Source organism: Hyperolius riggenbachi, chromosome 9 (genome assembly GCF_040937935.1).
Source record: "Hyperolius riggenbachi isolate aHypRig1 chromosome 9, aHypRig1.pri, whole genome shotgun sequence".
NCBI lineage: Eukaryota > Metazoa > Chordata > Amphibia > Anura > Hyperoliidae > Hyperolius > Hyperolius riggenbachi.
The window spans coordinates 66,860,590-66,884,697 of record NC_090654.1 but is presented as its reverse complement, the minus strand read 5'-3'; the positions used below and the strand labels follow the sequence as shown (position 1 = coordinate 66,884,697).

Here is a 24,108-nt window from a genome sequence, read left to right as displayed (position 1 = left end):
GACTTAGCTAAATTGCGCAATACTGCGCATGACCTGGCCTCCTTGATCACGCCACCGTGGCTGGGAGTGTTCTGAGCAGTTGCAATACATTAAGATTCATAACCCCTCATGAGCAGAATGCTTCCAGATCAAAGAGGCATGCCACTAGGCCAGGGCATGCCCAGTAGTGCGCAAGTTAGCAAAGTCGTGCACTTTACCAGGGCTAACAGCGGATTAAGGAAGAGGACTGGGAGGACAGCCTACAAGACTACTGGAGCTTGATGAATTCCCAGGTAAGTAAAATGGGACACTTTATTTTCGACTCCGGTATGCTTTAAAAAGTTGCTTCTCAGCTGCCCGATGTGTTGAGCCTTACAAGATAAAAATGCTTCAGGACTGGTTCACACTCGGGTGCTTTTCAATGCTTATCTAATCGCTGGGGATCAGCAAAGCACTGTGACAAATGTATCCCTACGGGATCATTCTCACTGCAGCATTTGCGATTTGCATAAATTGCATACATGTTGCATGCAGCATTTTGATGGCTCTTTTACACCGCATGCTACTCTGATTTGGATGCAATTTTATATGAGATTCCAATGTGATTAAAAAAAAAGTCCTCAATGCTGTGTTTTTTCAGCGTGTTGCTAGCGTCCAGCAAACATCGGAACCGAAAATCGAAATTTCGATTTGCGGTGTAAAAGAAACCTGAGGATGATCGGGATGTGAGTCCTGCATTCTTGAAAGGGAATAGCAAAATCGCAGTAATTTAGTTTCCTGGCCGTTGCGAACAGCATTTTGCGACTAGAGTGTGAACCTAGCGTTACAAATGTTTGCTACATGGCAGGCTTACTTTAAGTAAAATGCCTCCACCTAGTGGCTGGTAATCACCATTACAACACCTGCAACAATCAAATGTGGAAATAAATGGAAATCAATTAGTATATACATGGAGAAGTCTTATAAATGAGCAAAAAGTGTGTGTTGCCTTTGGAAATGTAGTTTTGTTTCAGACACCTTTATAGAAATGTAAATAAGTGTGGAAACTTCTAAGGGACCATTTACCTAAAAGGCTGTCCTTAACTTGTATCCAGAAGCCCCCTGCTCCTCTCTCTCCCCCCTGCACAGTACTAGCCTCTGCAAAGCCCACATATTGAATAGCTCCTCGCAGTTCACACAAAACCTTCCAGTTATGGCTGATGTCCTGCTCCGTGCACATAGAAGAAAGCAAATTCAGAGAAAAGAGCATAAACCAGTACATTAAAGCCAGACATGTTGTAAAGGAAGAAACTTGTATAACTATTTCACAGATTAGGAGAGTAACATGGAGACTGCTGGTTTTCTTTTAAAAATGCCATTTGCCTGGCAGTTGTTTTGTATGTTCACTGACCCAAACCATGTATGTATATCAGAGATTTCGAACACACATTGACTCCACTCAGAGGCGTATCTAGAGGGGTACAGGCGTAGCTCGTACCATGGGTGCCACAACACCATGGGCGTCATGCCTGCCCCTGTGCTGAGCCTCCATGCCTGACCCTGTGCTGCATCCCCATGCCTACCAGTCACTCAGACCTCAGATCAGATTAATTCTGTTATCTGGGGAACATGGCAACTTAATTTATGTATGTAAGGCGCACTTGGCTTACCGTAGTTTTAGAAAAGAGGGCAGAGAGGGAATAAGAAGAGATATTTCCAAAAAAGTAACTTTAGCAATCTCCCGAGCCAAAAAACACAGGCAACCATAACACATGTAGGCGAGAAAGGATGCGGTTTTTCGAGGGGAAGGGGGCTCTGATGATTGTGGGGGGAACACAACTTCAGTGTTTGACATAGGTAGTATATTACCCAGATACACCCACCACTGACTGCATGCTGGTTTCAGGTGTGGCAGACACTGCTGTAAGCAAAACATCAGTATGAAAGCTAGACACTTCTAAGGGGAATAAAGAGGCAACCTCCATATTTGTAGAACTTCTGGGTCTTTTACAGGAAACCTTAACTAAGATGAATGTGGAGGCTGGCTTTTCATATTACATTCAGTTTACCTTTCATCGACTTACCCTTCCTGACCCTAAAGTAGGACACCCCTACCCCAAACCCTACCCTCATAATCATTGGGACCCATGAAAGTTCCAAAGATGGTGTTCTGCTAGGGCTTCAGACTGGAGCAGAAGTCTAGCTATTTAAGCCACTGAACTCCCACCCAGTAAGAGGAGGGGTGTGGTTTTACAAATTGGCATGTGGGATTGACATGGGGGAGCCTCGGATATAGAGCAGGGGGCTTGGGTTGGAGGGTTCAGAACAGTGCAGATTAGAGTCAAAGTGACTTTTTGTGCTTTGGGGCCATAGCTGTCTGGCTAGATGATGGGGTCTCATGTCTGGTCTCAGGTGATGACTGTGATGACCAGTTACAATCATCTCGAGGTGGTCACTAATGGTTCAATTTCCCAATCAAATAAATGTGATGAGTCGTAAATAATCAATCGGGTCCACTAATGGAAAGGGAACATGTACCCAATCTAATCCAATTAAGGGAATCGACCTTAAAAATTGTTGATTAACATTGATTGGTTTGCATTAGGAATGGATTAGGTACATGTTCCCTTCCCACTAGTGGACCCAATTGATTGTGTCCGACCAATTAGGTACATGTTCCCTTCCCACTAGTGGACCCAATTGATTGTGTCCGACCAATCGCATTTATTGGATTGGCCGGCTCGGTAAATAGGACTATTAGTGGCACTTACATAAAAAAATAACACACATAATTTGCTCACTCCCCGCTAAAGCACTTTCCTACCTTTAAATATAACAACAAGGTGCGCTCCTTCAATCAGTACTCAATAGAAGCTTTAGACCTATAGTTTCGATGTCAAAACCACACACACACACACATATATATATATATATATATATATATATATATACACAAAAAGTCTAGCGCATCAACAAGTCTTTTAGTGGTATCTCGCTTTCTTCAGAAAAAACAATTCAATTAGTCCAAGATTACTCTTCAATGAACAACACTCTCAGATTACGCTCACCAGATTGTATTGCTAATCGGTTACAGATCAGCACATGCACCTTTGGCCCAGCCAGTGTAAATTCTTCTGGTCTTTGTATCTCCAGGGATCTCTTCAATCGCTCATATTTATGCAAGGGAATATAAACACAAATATATAGTGTAATATGTTCAACAGCCAACACCCAAGGTGCACATTCACATGCAATGCACATGTGATCTCGCTTTGCATGGCTACTGATACCTCTGAAGGAATGTGATGTTCGACTGGACACTGGATGGCCGATAATGCAGACTACAATGAGAGTGGTAGGAGGCTCAGTGAGGCAGACTTTTGGCTACTAACTGCATGAGCTTGCGCTATGGGCCGAGGGGTCTTCTGCTCTATGCTTGCCCGCAGTGTTTTGCATGTGCCCCCTGTGACCCTCTTACTGGAGTAGTGGAACGGTTTCCTGGTTAGGAGGACTCTACATGCTTGCAGTACACCCTGGCTAACAGGTGGTCCCTGTGTTTCTAGTGGATGTGTGGTGGGGATCCCAGGCATGTCTGGTGTGACAGGTGTGTTGTTTGCTGTGTGCGCAGCCGGCTGCGCTTGTAACATCGTCAGTGAGTGGTTTTATGCTTTTAAAGTGACGCTCAGTGCACATACAGTATAGATCACTAATTTTTGAATAAAGATTTCTATGAATGAGAAGCAGGGTCTGTTTTGACTTTTTGTATTTGGATTTTTCCTTGTTCAGCCCCATGCTCCCACACTTGTTGTGGTTTTCATTATTACACTACCAGTGAGTTCCAGGCTATACTTTTGTCTATAGCCAATCAGGTGTACTGTCATACACTCTAAAGGCTCATACACACATCAGACCATAGTCTTTGGAAAATGAAAGATCACAGACCAATTTTACCCCCTTCCATGTAGTATAAGAGCCATACCTACACAGTCTATTCGGTACCTATCCGTTAGCCGGGCGCATCCGGCAGGTGGCGCTGTTGATGTTAATTCCAATCATAATTACTTCACGTCAACCTGTGAATGTAAACCGCTGGATGCGCCCGGCTTAAACAGATCAAGCCGCCGGCTTGTTTCGTGTCTCACTATTCTCCCCCTCTTGCCCTCTCTCCTATAGAACCCTGGGGAGGGGACATGCGTGTCCCCCCAGAGTCGTTCGTCGCAATGCCGCGACGAACGACTCTGGGGGCAGATTGATATCTGCTGAAAATGTGCCCTAATTGCGATTGATATCTGCTGAAAATGTGGCCCTAATTGCGATTGATTTCTGCTGAACTGTGCCCTAATCGCGTTTGATATCTGCTGAAAATGTGGCCCTAATTGCGATTGATTTCTGCTGAACTGTGCCCTAATTGCGTTTGATATCTGCTGAAAATGTGGCCCTAATTGCGATTGATATCTGCTGAACTGTGCCCTAATTGCGTTTGATATCTGCTGAAAATGTGGCCCTAATTGCGATTGATTTCTGCTGAACTGTGCCCTAATTGCGTTTGATATCTGCTGAAAATGTGCCCTAATTGCGTTTGATTTCTGCTGAAATGTGGCCCAAATTGCGTTTTTATTTTCTGGTGTCTGGGGTAACTGTTGCTGCATTTATTATTTAATGGTCATAGTTGGCTATATTTGCTGTGCTACGGTTAAGCTTCGCCCATACAATGTCATGGCCGCGCCCATCTTTCGGCGCGCTATGCGCGCCTCAATCACCCCAACATCCATTTTTCCCCGCAAACAGCCCCGCCCCAATCCGCCCTCCTGCTCCACCCACATGTCATGGCCATGCCCACTTATGCGGGATAACCACACCCATTTTTCGCCGCTGAAAATCCATCCTGGTGGATCTGATCTGCAGATGAATGTCAGTTAAATCATGTGTGTATGATGATCTGCAGATCTCATAGACTATCATTGCAATTTGCAGGAATGGATTTTTGGCAGGAACAGATCTTTTGCAGATACTGATCTTTTGTGTCTGTACAGCATCTGTGTGTGCAGCATCTTGCAAAGATTTTTTTCTGATGTGGAGTTCAGCTCCATAGAAAAGACTGTGTAGGTATGGCTCTCATACTACATGAAGGGTGGTAAGATTGGTCTGTGATCTTTCATTTTCCAAAGACTATAGTCTGATGTGTGTATGCACCTTTAGCCTGCCATAACAAATCTAGCAGCCTCCCACCTGAATGCTAATTTATGCAATTCCTTTTTTTTACATGGTCATTGACAGAAATGATGAAAAATGCTGCGACCCCCCCTCTCCCCCAGCACCAACTGCGGAAAGAGTCCCCACCCTCATTTACTCCTTTAGAGAGGAACTCCAGTGAAAATAATGTAATAAAAAGAAGTCCTTCATTTTTACAATAATAATGTATAAATTATTTAGTCAGAGTTTGCCCATTGTAAAATCTTTCCTCTCCCTGATTTACATTCTGACATTTATCACATGGTGAATTTTTTTACTGCTGGCAGGTGATGTCAGTGGAAGGAGATGTTGCTTGCTTTTTTGGCAGTTGGAAACAGCTGTTAACAGCTGTTATTTCCCACAAAGCAACAAAGCTCCCACAGTGTGATGTCAGAACCATGGTCCTGACATCACACTGTGGAAGGGGTTTCATTACAATATCAGCTATCATGATCCATTAGAGAAAAGGAAAAGATTTCTCATGGGAAAGGGTGTATCAGCTACTGATTAGGACGAAGTTCAATTCTTGGTTACGGTTTCTCTTTAAAGAGAATCTGTATTGTTAAAATCGCACAAAAGTAAACATACCAGTGCGTTAGGGGACATCTCCTATTACCCTCTGACACAATTTCGCCGCTCCTCGCCGCATTAAAAGTGGTTAAAAACAGTTTTAAAAAGTTTGTTTATAAACAAACAAAATGGCCACCAAAACAGGAAGTAGGTTGATGTACAGTATGTCCACACATAGAAAATACATCCATACACAAGCAGGCTGTATACAGCCTTCCTTTTGAATCTCAGAGATCATTTGTGTGTTTCTTTCCCCCTGCAGTTGTCATGCACTGAAGTTTCAGGCTGCTGGTTTCTTCCTGCAAACAGCTTTGCCCTTGTCTGTAATTCTTCAGTATGTGAAAGCCCAGCCAGCTCAGAGGACGATTTATCCAGCTTGTAAAAGATAAGAGAGAAGAGAGAAGCTGCCCTAATCTAAATAACACACAGGCAGTGTGCATAGAGGGGCCTGGAAGGGGGAGTTCATAGCAGAACCACAACACTGAAGAACTTGGCAGCCTTCCAGACACAGGCTGACAAGTCTGACAGGGGAAAGACACATTGATTTATTACAGAGACAGTGATAGTATAAAGTGCTGCAGTAAGCCAGAACACATTAGAATATCTTTTTGAACTTGTAGGATGATAAAAAACAGGATGCAATTTTTGTTACAGAGTCTCTTTAAGGGAGTGACTATGAATATAACACCCGAGGAACCCGTTGGATTATAGGTTGCTATTGCTTTGTGCCAAGGGAGAGATGTCCTCTGTTTAGTATAGATTACAAAAGAATACAGATGATGTAAATTTGTAAAATAGATTTGGATTATGGGGCTAGATTTCATTAAAAATACATTCAGTAGCCTTTTTCATCGATTTCTTATTTTTTTTATTTTGGTCTATTTGTGTGAATAGGTAGAGATGCCTCTTTTTATTTAGACACCTAGATGTGGATGACTATTTGTTTGCCCTAACATAACATGAAAGTAGTACACATTTTTTCCTTTTGGGAAACACAAGTCCATCAAGGGCAGCAAAGTACCATATTTTCAGGTAAGAGAAGTTAATGTCAGCAAAGATTCAAAATGGGTCCACAAAAACAATTGTGATACCCTACCACCTTTTTTTTTAGGAGGACAAAGAGGTAGGATAAAGCCCTTCGTCCCTCCACACAAACAACATTTCTACTTTTTCACCCCTAGGCCACATTACTTGCGATTGCTCTCTCATGTTCAGCAGCCCTCCTCCCATTCCATGAACAGCCCCCTCTATGTGTAACATCCATGTACAGAAGTCCTTTGCTATGTTCTAAGCTCCTTGGGTAGCATTGCTCCTGTAATGTGTTGCTTCCCATTTGCAGCCTCTCTTCCATATGCAGCAACCTCTCTTAGATGTCCTGCCACCTCTTTGGGCAGTAGCCAGCCAAGAACCTAGCCTTTGTGGTCTTTCCATAATTCCAACTCTGGGTGGTATTATCTCCCCCAACCCTTCTATGCAAGGTGTGGCACAAAGGTAAACACTTATAGGCAAGGGGCTATAAGCTTTGTGGAGTCCACCTCCTGTTTACCTAACCTGCATGATTGAACATGGAGATAAAGCCTCTCTGGGAGGAAGGCATAGCCGGCCTTTAATATGAGCGACCAGAGCGGTCGCTCAGGGCGCCAGCTTCCAAGGGGGCGCCTACAGCTGGTTGCCTATACTGGGGGCACCTATAGCTGGCTACCTTTACTGAGGGCTCCAACACCTTGCTACCTATACTGGAGGCACCTACGCCTGGCTACCTATGGAGGGATGGAAACCTTCAACTAACTTCCTATACTGAGGGCACCTATGCTTGGCAACCTATATTGAGGGCACCTACACATGAGATACTATACTGGGGGCATCTATACCTGGCTACCTACCTATACTGAGTCTGAGGGCTTTTCAGGGTGGGGGGCGCACTGCGGCTATAACACGTGGTGCAAATTGTCAGTGCTGTGATATGATTCTAAATGGGGGGAGGCGGCTAACTGTCCCACTGATTGTTTTTATTAATATTCCTGAAAGGTTTTAGCCTTCATTTTTAAGTGTATTCAGGATAATGCACTCTTTCCATCAATTCGTGGTTATTAATACTATTTTTTCTATTATACATACGTGTCACAGATATCTGAGCATTTGGCATGATGTGTCACAACGTCAAAAAGGTTGGGAACCACTGATCTAGGAGATATCTCAGGAGAAAAGGGGAATTGCATATAAGCCTGTGTGTGTGTATACGTACGTGCGTGTGTGTGTATATGCACGTGGGAAGAGGATCATGGGGGGGGGGGCACAATAATCAGGTTTCGCTCAGGGCGCTGTGAAACCTAAGGCCGGCCCTGGAGGAAGGAAACTGTATTTTTTGTTGTTGTTGTTTTTAATAAGAAAAAAAGCTGGTAGATAAATTGAACTGTGAACTCGCCACTCCCCAAATCCTGCCTGTACTCTGCTTCAGGATTATGTGACCCTACTGTACTTCGCCAATCGCGGCTAGCAGGCTGTCTGTAAACGAAAGGGGAAAGAAATCCCCATTGTTTACATCCGTACAGCGCTGCAGTCTACGGCAGCGCTGTACGAGATCGGCGACCCCCGGCCTCTGATTGGTCGGGGATCGCCGTCCTCTCGTAGGCTGATGCCTATGAGAGGCGGAACAGGACGGACTGCCATCCTGTTTAATGCAGTGCACGGAGGGGAGGAGGGAAGGGGAGGGAGAAACAGCCTGATACAGGCTGCAAAAACAAACAAAAAACAAAAACAAAAAACAACTGCGATTGGACACCTCAGGCGGCATGTCCCCTTAGGGTCAAAATAAATAGGTGAGTCCGATCGCTGGGCTCCATAGCTGGGCTGTGCAGGAGGCTGAAAAGCCTGCACAGCCCAGTGCAACAAAAAGAGCTTGGTCGTTAGGGGGGTTTAACACTGTGGTCCTCAAGTGGTTAAGGATGACCACTATGCAATGTATATATAGAGGTGTTCATTACCAGCATAGCACCAATGAAAAGCTAATAAGATGTATGAAGGAGGCTCCCTAGTGGGCACTTCTGGTCCAAGGGCACCGATGCGGTCGCAACCTCTGCATCCCCTAATGCTACGCCATAGGGTGAAAGTGCTTATAGAATCACAGGTGGAGAAAAGGTGCTGGATCAATGATATCCTACGGTACTATCCTATTGTGGCTTTTTCAGCTCTTTACATGAAGCGTCTGCCTATGATGTTATCCTGATTGTGCACACAGATTGGACGGACGCTGTGGTTTTGGCATTTCTGGAATCATAATAAGGGCCTGAAGTGCAGTGAATTCATTTATTTGGAATAAAAGGTTGGTGACTTTAAATGCTGCTGCACTTCTCTAAATAGAGACTGTTTTAACAATTCATCTCTTGTTTAGCTCAGTATTACCTTTGATTATAAAAGCTAAATGACTGCAGCTACAAAGTGTAAAATCGTATACTGAAGTGCTTAAAGGAGAACTGTAGTGAGAGGGATATGGAGGCTGCCATATTTATTTCCATTTTAAGCAATACCAGTTGCCTGGCAGCCCTGATGGTCTATTTGCCTAAAGAAGTGTCTGAATCACACCAGAAACAAGCATGCAGCTAATCTTGTCATATCTGTCTAAATTTGTCAGAAACACCTGATCTGCTGCATGCTTGTTCAGGGCCTATGGCTGAAAGTATTGGAGGCAGAGGATTAGCTGAATAGCCAGGCAACTGGTATTGCTTAAAAGGAAATAAATATGGCAGCCTCCGTATACCTCTCACTACAGTTCTCCTTTAAAAGAAATAAAGCATTTAGCATGGAGAAGTAAAGTACTGAAGCCAGTAGGTGGCGATCTCTGCAGATATGAATGTGTTTATGGGAGGTGGGAATTGGTGAATGTAAGCAAGGCAGAGCAGACAGCTGCATCTGGCTCCTATCAGGAATTAGTCAGGGTGACTTTACCCCTTGGTACATTCCTGGGTGTTGTGTCAGCCCCTCCTGTGCCAGCCACAGAGCCAGCACCAACTGTGAAATGTTAACTGGAATTTTCACCACTTCTGGTCTGGTGACTAAATACTGAATTTCCATTTCCTCCAGAACAGTCTTTTCACGGTTCCTGAGGCACGATGATGAGAAAGCAAAGCACGTTTTCTGTTACAGTGAATCTTAAGAGAGAGGGATAAGGTGACTGCCATATTTATTTCCTTTCAAACAATACCAGTTGCCTGGCAACCCTGCTGATCTCTTTGGCTGCAGTAGAGCCTGAATCACACACCACACAAAGCATGAAGCTAATTCAGTCAGACTTCAGTCAGGGCACCTGATCTGCACGCTTTCAGGGCCATAAAGTGATGATTTGCATAAATGCAGGAATGATGCATCATGGGAAACCACAATTTCTCACTTAAAACTGAATTATTGCAAATACCTTCTGTTTCACAAAGGCAAAATTATATTTAGCATTGCTTTTCAGTTAGGCCTGGAACCCACTAGGAATCACTGCAGCACTGTGTGTCACAGAGCTGTATTTTGCGAGCTATAATTAAGGGCCTCATGGCCTGAAACATGTCAGCCTACTTTTTATCTGCTGTGAGGATACGTCCTAAATAAACTACGGTATCTGTGGAGAGAACTTGTTGCGGACCACATCCTTTCAACCTTGACTTAAAGGAGTACTATCGATTGAAACAACTTTTTTTTTTAATACTGTATATTAGTGTACACATTACCACTAGTGCTAGGGGCACTTTATTTATTCACCCAGGTCTCTCTCTTGCTATCCCTGCTTAAAAATTCATTTCTCACACAGCTCATAGTAGTTTGGGTCACCCTGAGCTGCTTGGTTACTCTGTCACACAGCTCACAAATATATTTCACTGTGTCACTCACAGCATGCAGGAGACATGAGGAGAAATAGGCTGATCTGAGGTGGTAACAGGTAACTAAATGAGCTGTAATATTGCTGGAATATAACTAGCTATACCACGAGTTTGTGTTTACACTCAGACTGGCTGCCTGAGGAGATTCACTCCAGGCTGCATCCACTTTACAAGCTGCTGAGAGGGGCAGACCACTGTCTACAATTAGCATTATTAGTATCTTTATCAGTCAAGAGAAGCAAAGATAATAAACACACATTGCTAGAATCTTTAACCCCTTACCACCATATCAATAAGATTCTTTCAGCAAGGTGATAATTAAACTATAAACTGAGGAGTTGATAGCAACTCCCCTGTGCAGACATGGGCTTAGCCCTCTGGGAGCCCTCAGCATATAGATACATTTGTATCAAACACTGACGGCCAAAACTGACGGAGGATTTTACAGCTGAGAGGAACAGCTGTGTGAGGAATCAAATTGCTCCTAGTACTTGTCCTAATGTGTGCTACAACATACAGCATTTAAAAATAAATGCATACATCGATAGTATTCCCTGGCCACCTTGGGTCCAGCACTGCTCTACACGGTGCAGTTGAGCGGTGTTCCATCCCTTTCTTGTATCTGTCCAAACTTTATTATACTTACCAGGCGTCCTTCTTCCATCTTTAGCCCCGCCCCCTAAAGGAAGAGGTCATAGGTGCTTCTCTAGGACCAATCAGAGAAGCGCCTGTGGCCTCTTCCTTTAGGGGCAGGGCTATGGACGGAAGACAGAAATCTGGACACCGGGTGAGTATTTAAAGAGAATCTGTATTGTTAAAATCGCACAAAAGTAAACATACCAGTGCGTTAGGGGGCATCTCCTATTACCCTCTGTCACAATTTCACCGCTCCCCGCCGCATTAAAAGTGGTTAAAAACAGTTTTAAAAAGTTTGTTTATAAACAAACAAAATGGCTACCAAAACAGGAAGTAGGTTGATGTACAGTATGTCCACACATAGAAAATACATCCATACACAAGCAGGCTGTATCCAGCCTTCCTTTTGAATCTCAAGAGATCATTTGTGTGTTTCTTTCCCCCCTGAGGGGGGAGTGCATAGCAGAACCACAACACTGAAGAACTTGGCAGCCTTCCAGACACAGGCTGACAAGTCTGACAGGGGAAAGATACATTGATTTATTACAGAGACTGTGATAGTACAAAGTGCTGCAGGAAGCCAGAACACATTAGAATAGCTTTTGGAACTTGTAGGATGATAAAAAAAACAGGATGCAATTTTTGTTACGGAGTCTCTTTAAGGTTTTATTTAAACCGCGATTGCTCGGCCACCCACAGCACTGCATAATCGCTTTAATAAGCGATTTCTGCAGTGCTTATATACTTTGCACTGAGTTAAAAAAAATGCTGCATGGCCTGCGATTGTGATTACCCCTAATTGCAATCGCACTTATGGTTCCCCCCCACCACTCACTTACATTGGAAAAGTGTTTTTGAGAATCGCCTGGGACATTTAGCGATCCCGAAATGCTGCCAAAAACGCCCTAATGGGTTCCTAGCCTCAGAGTTTTTTGGTGTCTTTTAGCCCCTTATACTTTCCTAGTGGTTCTGGCTCACCATGAGGTATCTGGGTATTCTGTAAAGTATAGAAGTACACTGAGAAAGTGGTTACCCGGCACTCAGCTTGGTGGGTGGTGGATGGTGATGCCTGCGTTCTACCACACCAGATCTTATCAGAAACGTAACCCCTTAGCAAGTATGTGATGGTCTATGTAGTCAGCGTTAGGGTGTGCTTCCGGTAATTTATGTGGAAAACATGCTGATACATTTAGTACAAAAAGACAGTCCAGGCACTGGCCCTTTCACCCCCCGGTCACCAGCCTCCCACTCATCCCATCAGCACCTACGGATGCAGGTTTGATGTACCTTGCCAAAAATGTATGTGAAGCTGCTTTTACTTGCATGTATGGTCTGAATCAGAAATTAAAGCTGTAAAAGGGCCAGTGCCTGGGCTGTCTTTTTGTACTAAAAATTCTGTAAAGTATGAAGCCCCTTGCACACATACAACATTACATTATACTCTCCTCTGCTGCTCCCCTGCCACAGCTCATCACAGAGGCCATTACTGTCTGTGACCCGCAGTACCCGCAGTCTCTCCCCCTGCCCCAGCTCATCACAGAGGCCATTACTGTCTGTGACCCAGTCTCTCCCCCTGTCACAGCTCATCACAGTGGCCAGACAGGCCTCAGCACCCACAGTGTGACTCGATGCAAATCGTTCGGCCGACGCAGAGGTGAGCATGGTACCGCGTGGTGCACAACTCTATGAGAGTCAATGGCACCACAAAGAATCTTTAAAATTATCTTGACCAAGATGCACACCTGGTGCTACAGGATGAGAGATATTTGTGCTGTACGTATGTACCACATACTACAGATGCCACACTGGGGTGCTGCCCTATGTCTATTCATTGTGTTTGAGAATGCTGCTTCGACTTAAGGCCTTTTGTACAAGTGCTTAAGCTACACAGACACACCTTAGATTTTAGCTGCCTAAAACAAAGATTTGTGATTGTTTCAGGTGAAAACATAGCATGTGCCGGAAGGGCTTGCTTTGAAAGCCAGGTGTGCCCCCAGTATTAATAGCTTTCCTTCCCAGCATAAAAATCCAGGTGTGCCCCAGTATTAGTAGCCTCCCTCCCCCAAGCATAGCCAGGTGTGCCCCCAGTATTAGTAGCCCCCCCCCCAGAATAGATAGCCAGGTGTGACCCCAGTATTAGTAGCCTCCCTCCCCACAGCATAGATAGCCAGCGCCCCCAGTATTAGTAACCTCCCTCCCCCCAGCATAGATAGCCAGTGCCCCCAGTATTAGTCGCCTCCCCTTCCCCCAGCATAGATAGCCAGGTGTGCCCCCAGTATTAGTAGCCTCCCTCCCCCCAGCATAGATAGCCAGGTGTGCCCCCAGTATTAGCAGCCTCCCTCCCCCCAGCATAGATAGCCAGGTGTGCCCTCAGTATTAGTAGCCTCCCTCCCCACAGCATAGAGAGCCAGCTCCCCCAGTATTAGTAACCTCCCTCCCCCCAGCATAGATAGCCAGTGCCCCCAGTATTAGTAGCCCCCCCCCAGCATAGATAGCCAGGTGTGCCCCCAGTATTAGTAGCCTCCCTTCCCCCCAGCATAGATAGCCAGTGCCCCCAGTATTAGTAGCCCCCTCTCCCCTGCATAGATAGCCAGTGCCCCCAGTATTAGCAGATTCCCTTCCCAGCATGGATAGATAATGCTCCAAGTATTTGACAGACCCCCAACATATACAGAGCAACGTGGTAAATCTTTGCCAGACACTATTGTTGCCTCTGCAGAGGGGTAACCTCCACCTTCCCTCTCCACGGAACAGAACACTCTGCACAGCAGATAGCAACAAACATTCCTAACTTGTTTCCTGAAACTGGCAAGCAATTTAGGTTAGCCCCAAAGATCAGTGGCATGTGCCTCGTATCTATTCTGGGGTGCCCAGGATGTCCAACAAGCAGAGTAGAGCCACAACAGCACACAGCAGTGCACCACACAGTACCCAGAATGCCCCACAGAGGCACCACAGCACCCAGCATGGCACTACACAGCACCCAGCATGGCACCACAGCACACAGCATGGCGATACAGCACCCAGCAGGCCCCATAGAGGCACCATAGCACCCAGCATGACACTACAGAACCCAGCATGGCACCACAGCACATGGCAATGGGGGGTGTTTTTGCATTAATGGAGAGGGGAGCTTCATCCAACATTATGCTGGGCAGGCCACCTTAGGCCGCGGTTAAGTTCATGTCATTTTGGCTCCTCCCATGACCACACCCACTTTCTGGTGCATAGCCACACCCATTTTTAAGCTGGAGTGCCCAAAGGTGCCCTGGATCTCTTAGGATCCTAGCAATGCCCCTGCTAGCAAGAAAGATGGTTTCAGGTGACAGTTATCCCTAGTGTACAGGAGGATGTATTGACAGCCGAGCTTCACAAATACAGAAAGTGAAAATAAGCTTAGCTGTAACTGTGTTTATTTTCTTGTGTTGAATGTCCAGTAAATATAACATTCCATAAAGATTCAAACAATTTACAGGAAACAGAGTGTGACTCAGACAATTTCCTGCTTCAGGAGACTCGATTATTACACACACATGACACATACAGTAAGTGGATTGATTAGCAGAGGATCTCCGGGGCTGGTGATTATGGGGGAGCATCAGTAATCCTGTAAACTTGTTTAGGCTTTACTAAACATTATCTGCTGTCAGACAGCAAAATCCTGGAACCTGCCTGAGTAATATCAGACCATAATGAAGGTTACACTAACCTTCATTATGTTGCCACAAGTGACCTACACTAAATTACACTAAGGTTAATGTATCATAGATGTGTCATTGCTGTTGCATGCACACACCCACTGGCAGACTGTTTTTAAGAATCCAGGACAACCTCCATTTACTTACAAAGATTTCATAATACTACTTATTTATTCAGATAAGAAGGAAGTTACTTTTCCTGGTTTATCAGTTAAAGTGGACCTGAACTCTTGCACAGGACAGAAGGAAAACAGAGAGAGAAACGCACCCTGTATATATTTAGAGAGTTTAACCAGTCTAAATTCTCCTTATCTGTGACTAATCAGAAGTTGTAATTTGATCACTCAGCTGTGTCAGCTGATTGCCACGGCAGAGCAACTAATGTGTGAACACAGGATGTTAACAATATGTCTGCTTCCATGAAAGCAGGAAGTAGACACACTGTATATTTATTGGAGAATTTGTATCAGCTGTAACAAAGGAATGTTTTTCTTTAAAGGTTATTATGCTGTTGCTTATCTTTTAGAGCAGAGAGGAAGTTTTGAGTTCAGGTCCACAGCAGATGTATTTTAATAAGTTCCCTTTCACTCCAAAATCACAGGTGTCATCACACAGGCTGAGGTCCGATCAAGATTTACTCAGTCCACACAATGCACGCTGCGCCGCATGTGATCATGGGAGTTACAAGAGGAACTTTAACCCGGGATTGAACTTTATCCCTCTCAGTAGATACCCTCTTTCCCATGAGAAATCTCTACCTTTTCTCCAATAGACCATCAGGAGGGTCTGTGTGGCTAATATTGTGGGGAAACCCCTCCCACAGAGTGATGTCATGACCATGGTCCTGACAGTTTGCTGTCTGTGAACCTCATTGCATTAGGGGAAATAATGGCACATTTCCACTGGGTTGCCGTGTTTGTTTCCTAACTGATGTGGCACCTGTGGTGATGTAAATGTGTATCCGTATCAGTTTGCCATGCCATGCACTGCTATGGGGATTCTGCTGTGTGCTGCAGAAAACTGCAGCATGCAGTATTTATTTTTATTTATTTTTTGTGTGGATGTGATTCTGATGCAAGGCTATTGATTTCAATAACCTGTGATCATCTGAAATCGCGTGCGTAAAAGTGTCTCGATTTGCGGCTAATGGAAATAAGCCCAAACAGCATTTTCCAACTGCCAAGCAAGCAGTATCTCCCTCTGTGCATAGAACTCTTTGTAGTAAACATTCTGTACAGATCACCTGGCAGAACTAACGATGTCACCACCATACATTTCAGAATGTAAAGTAGGACATGGACAGTTCCTCTTTAGCTACGCGATTGCAATTTCCGATGTACAAAAAAAAAAAGCATGGAAAATATTTTAAAGTGGGAGATCACAAGAAAATCTCATAGCACTCCAAAGCTATGCGATTTTCTTGCGCTCCCATTGATTTAATGCAAATTCAGGAATAATGCTGCATACACTACTTTTGCATCTGGGATAAATTCGAATCGCAGCAGTGTGAAAGGGGCGCCGCAATCACTGTGTTATTACAGAACAAAATGTATGTGAGTCGAAAGTGGACCTGATCTCTTGCACAAGACAGAAGGAAAACAGAGAGCAGTCAATGCACCCTGTATGCATTTAGAGAGTTTAGCCTGTCTAATACCCCCTCTTTCAGGTGTGTCAGCTCAGGAACCTCGACAGTCATCGGTAGAGCAGCTATTTTGTAAACAGAGTATGTTAACAATGTCTGCTTCCATGAAAGCAGGAAGTAGACACACTGCAGATTTATTGCAGGATTTCAATCAGCTGTAACAAAGAAATATTCTTCTTTAAAAGTTATTATGCTGTTGCTTATCTTTTAGAGCAGAGAGGAAGTACTGAGTTCACGTCGGCTTTAACTAAATAAAATGTATCAGTTAGTCATCTCCTTTACCCCTTGCAGCAGTATTTGCAGATCGGCAGTTGATCTTAGAGACACGCACAGTTGATAGAACGCAGCAAACTTGTTCCATTCTGTGCTAGAACGCCTCCAGTCTGTGAAAAGCAACTCGGAATATTTGAAATACTGCAGCGCTATCAATGTAAACATTTTTTTAAATGAATATAAGTGATGTCATAGCTTAAAAATGCATTGAGCGTTACAAATCAAACCATTTTAAAAAATGCAATTCCCGTTTCCAGCAGTGTCCGGGGAGAACACAGACAGAGCCTCTGGTTGTAGCACGAGTTCATCTGGTAATTAAACGCCTCATTATTCTCCAATCAGCAGCTGATAATAAGCCATTGTGCTGCCACACAATGTCCCCTGTTCCCACTGCACGCATGATTCTAATTACTGGGAGGAACTCCGATTTCTGCAAGGCAACCGAGCGTTCAGTCACATACATCAGCAGAGCTCCAAATACCCCACTGTATTCCCCCAGGAGCCCCCCTAAACGTCTACAATAGCCTTGATTATGGTTTAAATATGTCCACTAACTTATCGAAGACCCTCAGTATGTTTTACACATGTCCCAGCTATACCAACATTTCCTAGAAATACTCCTAAGGATGGAGGCATCCAAGTGTAAAAATATATCTAAACTTCTAATAGTTAAAATAAGAATAATAGGCAATCTCTTACCTCTCTTGGCGACAAAAACACCAGTAGTACTGGGAAAGTATTTATCGAAAACACAAAATAAACAATGCGTTTCACAGGTACTAGCCCGCTTCCTCAGGTCAATACACAGTGCCTTGCAGCAAGGTGAATAGGATATGGGCGCCTCTACATATCCATCCTCTATCCTTACAAGTATCCAGATAAACCTCCTTTGGAGGTAATAGTGTTTTTTTTCCCCATAAAAAATACAAACCCAGGAGAGCGACCATCTAGCTCAGTGATGGCTAACTTTGGCACTCCAGTTGTGGTGGAACTACAAGTCCCATGAGGTATTGCAATACTCTGACAGCTCTAAGCATAACTCGGGGAGGCAGAGGCATGATGGGATTCGTAGTTTTGCCACAGCTGGAGTGCAAAGGTTAGCCATCACTGATCTAGCTTCTGGCAGGACCTGGGAAACTGAGCGGGTTAATTTCCCACTGGCTTATACAATGGTTGCAGGGATCTGCTACCCACTCTTGTGCGTATAGCTGTACTGTATATACTTACAACTTCTCATTTATTAATGATACTACACCATTGGGTTCCTGGTCTCTCTGTTTAGTTTCCTTCTATGACCTTCTTGAGTACAAAAGATCACCGAAACCCTCCTATATCCTATACATACCCTCACTACACTCTCCAAATGCGTCTGTGATATATCTTCTCCAAATGTCCACTCCATGCGCTAAATATCCCAATGGTCTCCAAACACATCTCCTAAACTGGTGGCTATCCCTGCTATATTATCAGAATGCCCCATTATACTCCACAAAAATATCTTCATCCTTAACAAACGTGACAAATGCCCCCCAGTTTACAAATACCCCCAATGGATATTCCAAATAATTCCACTATCAACAAATACCCCCAGTATATTGCTAGATTCACCACATTTTGAAATTTGGCCCCATAATCCCTCACATACCTCTACCATAGTCTCAGAATAATACCCCACTATCTGTCCCCAACTTCCAAACTCTATTTCTTCTGCGTTGATATGAAAAAAGTCTCAGCTGCACCCTCATTTGCCTATCCAGTAAATATAACTGTGTATAACGCATGTCACATTGTCGTCACCTGCCAGGTAGCTCTCTCTCTTTCACTTCCTGTCATCTCTACATGTGTCTCACTGCCTCTCTTGTCCTTCTCAGACTGTAATTTCACTTGTCACTATCGATGCCGGGCTCTCATCCGACTGGACTGCAGCCGAGGGGAGGATTGTGAGATTGAGGAGGACTTGACACAAGAGACAGCCTGGGAGAAAGACACAGATGTGGTAAGAGACATCCTGTAAGAAGGATGATAATTATAATTATGTATTTACAACAATCAGCCACAACCTTAAAAGCCATTGACAGATGAAATGAGTAAAGCTGACGATCTCATTACAAAGACACTTGTCAAGGCACATCAAAAAACAGTCAGTTCAGAAAAAATGGGCAACGAAAGTATCTGAGCAACTTTTGCAAAAAAACAAAACAAAAAACTAGTTAGAACATCTTCAAAATAGCAGATCTTATGGGGGGTTCGGGGTGTGCAGTGCAGTAAAGCGATTAGTACCCTTACAAAGAGCTCTAAGGAACAATAACCAGTGGCAAAGTCATGAGGCACCCAGGCTCTGTGAGCTTTATGGGAAGGCAAGGCTAGCTTGTTTGGTCCAATCCCTTGTTATAGTACTACTAGTGACCTAAGTCCGTTTGAAAATGGGCTCTAGGGCTGTCACGGCCACCACGGCGCACACCTGCCCGCTTGGCTGGCCTCCTCGCCCGTCCTGCGTCCTGTCCCAACGGCTGTGTCAGTGCAGGACATGCACAGTAGCGCAAAAGCACTGACACAGGGACATGGGACGCAGGGACACTTGTATTTTATTAGGTAAGGATTAGCTGAAAAAATATAATAATGCTGACCATGGCCCTGGTGCACCATGCACATGGGCCCATATGCAAATCACTTTTTCTCCTGAGTTTTCTCCTAGGTGATATTTTAAAAATTTCCAATAAAATGCCTTTTAAATCACCAGCAAGCAAAAACAATACTTAGAATAATTTTGATTGTACTTTTCCACCAACTTTTTGGTACTTTTTCCATTGCAAAGTCCTGAAAAGTTATTCTAAATCAAAGATGAAAAATTATCTCCTAGGAGAAAACTCCTAGGAGATAATTTGTGCTTCTTGGTGCGCACCCAAGTTTGGCATGGCTATAGCAGCGATGCTATAGTCCATGACACGGGTAATTCGAGTGCTCCAAATTCCTGGACCCTAAATTACTTCTCCCTCCAAATTGTTACAACTCGGAGGAGAAATAGTAATTGACGCCGCCCAGAATTTCACCGGCAGCAGGGTGAGCTGTTGTTCAGCTCACCCTGCGCCAAAGTGACTGGGCGGAAAAGTGCCATGTATGCAAGAATTTACTGGTACTAATGCCGGGAGAGCTTTGCCCGTTAGCACCACACTCTTTAGTAGGGTAACGTGTGTTGCTATGGTAATGAGCATTATGCCGCACCCTACCATAACGCATGTTTTAACCAAGTAATGCATGTGGCCTTAATGGGTTATTAAAATGGTGTGCTCTTGCCATGCACTGCCTACGTACAGCAATCTTAGGCTCCCTGCACACTGCGATTCCCATTTTTAATCGTTTTTTACATCCGATTCCAAATTGTAATTGTTACTGCATGCTGTGTTTTTTTCCTCCGTTTTTCTGTTGATTGCATTCAGGGAAAATCGGAATTGAAAATCAGAATCGGAATTGTAAAACGAATTTGCAGTGCGCAGGGAGCCTTAGGCCTCTTTTCCACGGACTGTTGAACTGTGTGCTCAGCAAGCAGTTACCAGGCAGCAGTGAGCAGTTGTGAGAGTTTGAGAGGCATTTCACTGCCTATCAACAGTCCGTGGAAAAGAGGCCTTAGAACTCATTCACACTAGAGGAGCTTTGTGATTTTTTTTTTTTTAGGTGCTGGAAATTTTTCAATAACGCCCTGAAAGCGCTTGTGAAATGATTCTCTCTGAGAGAGTTCACATCTGAGCGGTTCGTCTCCGATCCGATAAATGTTACCAGTATTCTATTATCAGCTAATTCCCGACGGCCAAATTTTCTGGCGCCTTTATTTTGTGCATGGATGGAAGGATATCAAAGCACCTCGAGGAAACCCAAGCAAATAAGAGGGGGACAAACATGCATTACCTGAATGGCATTCCAATCAGGGACTCCAGCTCCACAAGATTGAAGGGGTAGCTACATACCCACCCTGCCTTCTCTTTCCACAGCCTGAGAAAGGGACGTTATATGGGAAGAGATGACTGGGAGAGACAATAAAGCAGGAAAGGACAGCTGGGAGAGAGTCACTTGTGGTAACAGAGCTGAGAGAGAGTCACTCATGTGGTAATAGACAGCTGGGAGAGAGTCACTCATGTGGTAATAGACAGCTGGAAGAGAGTCCCTCGTGGTAAGAAAGCTGGGAGAGAGTCACTCATGGTAACAGAGCTGAGAGTCACTCTTGTGGTAACAGAGCTGAGAGAGAGTCACTCATGTGGCAACAGAGCTGGGAGAGAGTCACTCATGTGGTAACAGAGCTGGGAGAGAGTCACTCATGTGGTAAGAGACAGCTGGGAGTCACTCATGTGGTAACAGAGCTGAAAGAGAGTCACTCGTGGTAACAGAGCTGAGAGTCACTCTTGTGGTAACAGAGCTGAGAGTCACTCTTGTGGTAAGAGTCAGCTGGGAGAGAGTCACTCATGGTAACAGAGCTGGGAGAGAGTCACTCATGGTAACAGAACTGAGAGTCACTCTTGTGGTAACAGAGCTGAGAGAGAGTCACTCATGTGGTAACAGAGCTGGGAGAGAGTCACTCATGTGGTAAGAGACAGCTGGGAAAGTCACTCATGTGGTAACAGAGCTGGGAGAGAGTCACTTATGTGGTAAGAGACAGCTGAAAGAGAGTCACTCGTGGTAACAGAGCTGAGAGTCACTCTTGTGGTAAGAGACAGCTGGGAGAGAGTCACTCATGGTAACAGAGCTGAGAGAGAGTCACTCATGTGGTAAAAGACAGCTGGGAGAGTCACTTATGTGGTAAGAGACAGCTGGGAAAGAGTCACTCTTGTGGTAAGAGACAGCTGGAAGAGAGTCACTTGTGGTAACAGAGCTGAGAGTCACTCTTGTGGTAACAGAGCTGAGAGAGAGTCACTCATGTGGTAACAGAGCTGGGAGAGAGTCACTCATGTGGTAGGAGACAGCTTGGGAGAGTCACTCATGGTATCAGAGCTAAGCGTCACTCATGTGGTAAAGGACAGCTGGGAGAGAGTCACTCATGTAGTATGAGACAGCTAGGAGAGTCACTCATGTGGTAAGCAACAGCTGGGAGAGAATCACTCATGTGGTAAGAGACAGCTGGGAGAGTGTCACTCATGTGGTAAGAGAGCTGGGAGAGAGTTGCTCATGTGGTAAGAGACAGCTGGGAAAGAGTCACTCATGTGGTAACAGAGCTGGGAGAGAGTCACTCATGTGGCAAGAGGTAGCTGAGAGTCACTTATGTGGTAAGACAGCTGGGAGATTCATTTGTGGTAAGAACTGGGAGAGAGTCACTCATGTGGTAAGAGACAGCTGGGGGAGAGTAACTTGTGGTAACAGAGCTGAGAGAGAGTCACTCATGTGGTAACAGAGCTGGGAGAGAATCACTCATGTGGTAAGAGACAGCTGGAAGATAGTCACTCGTGGTATCAGAGCTGAGAGAGAGTCACTCATGTGGCAAAAGACAGCTGGGAGAGAGTCACTCATGTAGTATAACACAGCTGGGAGAGTCACTCATGTGGTAAGAGACAGCTGGGAGAGAATCACTCATGTGGTAATAGACAGCTTGGGGAGAGTCACTAGTGGTAACAGAGCTGGGAGAGAGTCATTCATATGGTAACAGAGCTGGGAGAGAGTCACTCATGTGGTAAGAGACAGCTGGGGCAGAGTCACTCATGGTAACGGGACAAACAAGAGTTTTGGGGAAAAGACAGTAATCTGTGAAGAGAAAGTTTGGAAAAAACAATACCATGGTACAAGACTGTATAAAAAGAGACACTCTAGTGTTTAGAAGTTTCCATTTATGCAGTGAACAAAAAATGTCTGTACAAGTATGTGTATAATGTAAATGTTTATAGGACTGTAGACTGTGTGAGCTTTGTCATTGCACGGCTGGGCCCAGAAGATGGTTGTGGTGATGAGAGGAATCAGCAAGTGCGTCTTTGGTGGGTCAATGGGGAGAAAATAGTTGGTTGGTGGGTGTGTGTATATATATTTTTTTGATTTCTCAATGTTTTTAAAAATATAAGCACACAATGCTGCGGCCAGGGTCGGATTTCTGGCTAGGCCATATCGGCCATGGCCTAGGGCGCCAGATTTATTACCCTAATAAGGGGCAGCTGAGGAGCAGCAATCTTCTAGCAGAGCAAGATGTACCTGGTCTGTCCATTGCCGCCCTGCATTTTCCAGTCCATCCGCCTTGATAGGCTTGCAGTGGCTGCAGGTGGCTACAGACTGGGCTTTGGAAAACATACAGCAGCCGCCTGTCACTCACCTTCCCACTCGCATCCAGCACCGCCGATGAAGCTTCCACTTCCGCCTTCCGCTCTGCCCCTGTGCATCTGTCCTTTCCAGCCAGCGTCTCTCACATGTGATTTAACCAGTAACATGAGGGCGGGTCACATGTGAGAGACGACAGTTGGAGAGGACAGATGCACAGAGGCGACTGACGGAGGCAGAGCAGAAGTGGAAGCAGAGGTGCTGGATGCGAGCAGGGAGGTGAGTGACAGGCGGCTGGTGCTGCAGTGGGGAAAAAAGGCCCCTGGCTATCTACAGGGAGGGAGAGAGGGGGAGAAGCATCTGTCTGTCTACAGGGTTGGATGGAGGGGGAGAAGCATCTGGCTGTCTACAGGGTAGGAGGGAGAAGCATCTGGCTGTCTACAGGGTAGGAGGGGGGATAAGCATCTGTCTGTCTAAGGGTAGGAGGGAGGGGGGAGAAGCATCTGTCTGTCTACAGGGTAGGAGGGAGGGGGGAGAAGCATCTGTCTGTCTACAGGGTAGGAGGGAGGAGGGAGAAGCATCTGTCTGTCCACAGGGTAGGAGGGAGGGGGGAGAAGCATCTGTCTGTCTACAGGGTAGGAGGGAGGGGGGAGATGCATCTGTCTGTCTACAGGGTAGGAGGGAGGGGGGAGAAGCATCTGTCTGTCTACAGGGTAGGAGGGAGGGGGGAGAAGCATCTGTCTGTCTACAGGGTAGGAGGGAGGGGGGAGAAGCATCTGTCTGTCTACAGGGTAGGAGGGAGGGGGGAGAAGCATCTGTCTGTCTACAGGGTAGGAGGGAGGGGGGAGAAGCATCTGTCTGTCTACAGGGTAGGAGGGAGGGGGGAGAAGCATCTGTCTGCCTACAGGGTAGGAGGGAGAAGCATCTGTCTGTCTACAGGGTAGGAGGGAGGGAGGAGAAGCATCTGTTTGTCTACACGGTAGAGATGGGAAGTTCGGATCTTTTCAATGAT

The 24,108-nt window shown here is 45.2% G+C and overlaps 1 protein-coding gene and 1 long non-coding RNA gene across 2 annotated transcripts in view; one reads left to right on the top strand and one right to left on the bottom strand.

The window, feature by feature from the left end:
* The window catches only part of LOC137532467 (uncharacterized), a 131,381-nt gene that overhangs the window by 20,207 nt on the left and 87,066 nt on the right, over positions 1-24,108 (bottom strand). The gene's annotated exons all lie outside the window — the stretch shown is intronic.
* Positions 1-24,108, top strand: part of RASSF1 (Ras association domain family member 1) — a 93,217-nt gene that overhangs the window by 26,087 nt on the left and 43,022 nt on the right. Inside the window, exon 2 of the mRNA XM_068252978.1 lies at positions 18,743-18,867. Coding sequence (XP_068109079.1) covers positions 18,743-18,867 — 125 coding nt within the window. The remainder of the gene's footprint in view (positions 1-18,742; positions 18,868-24,108) is intronic.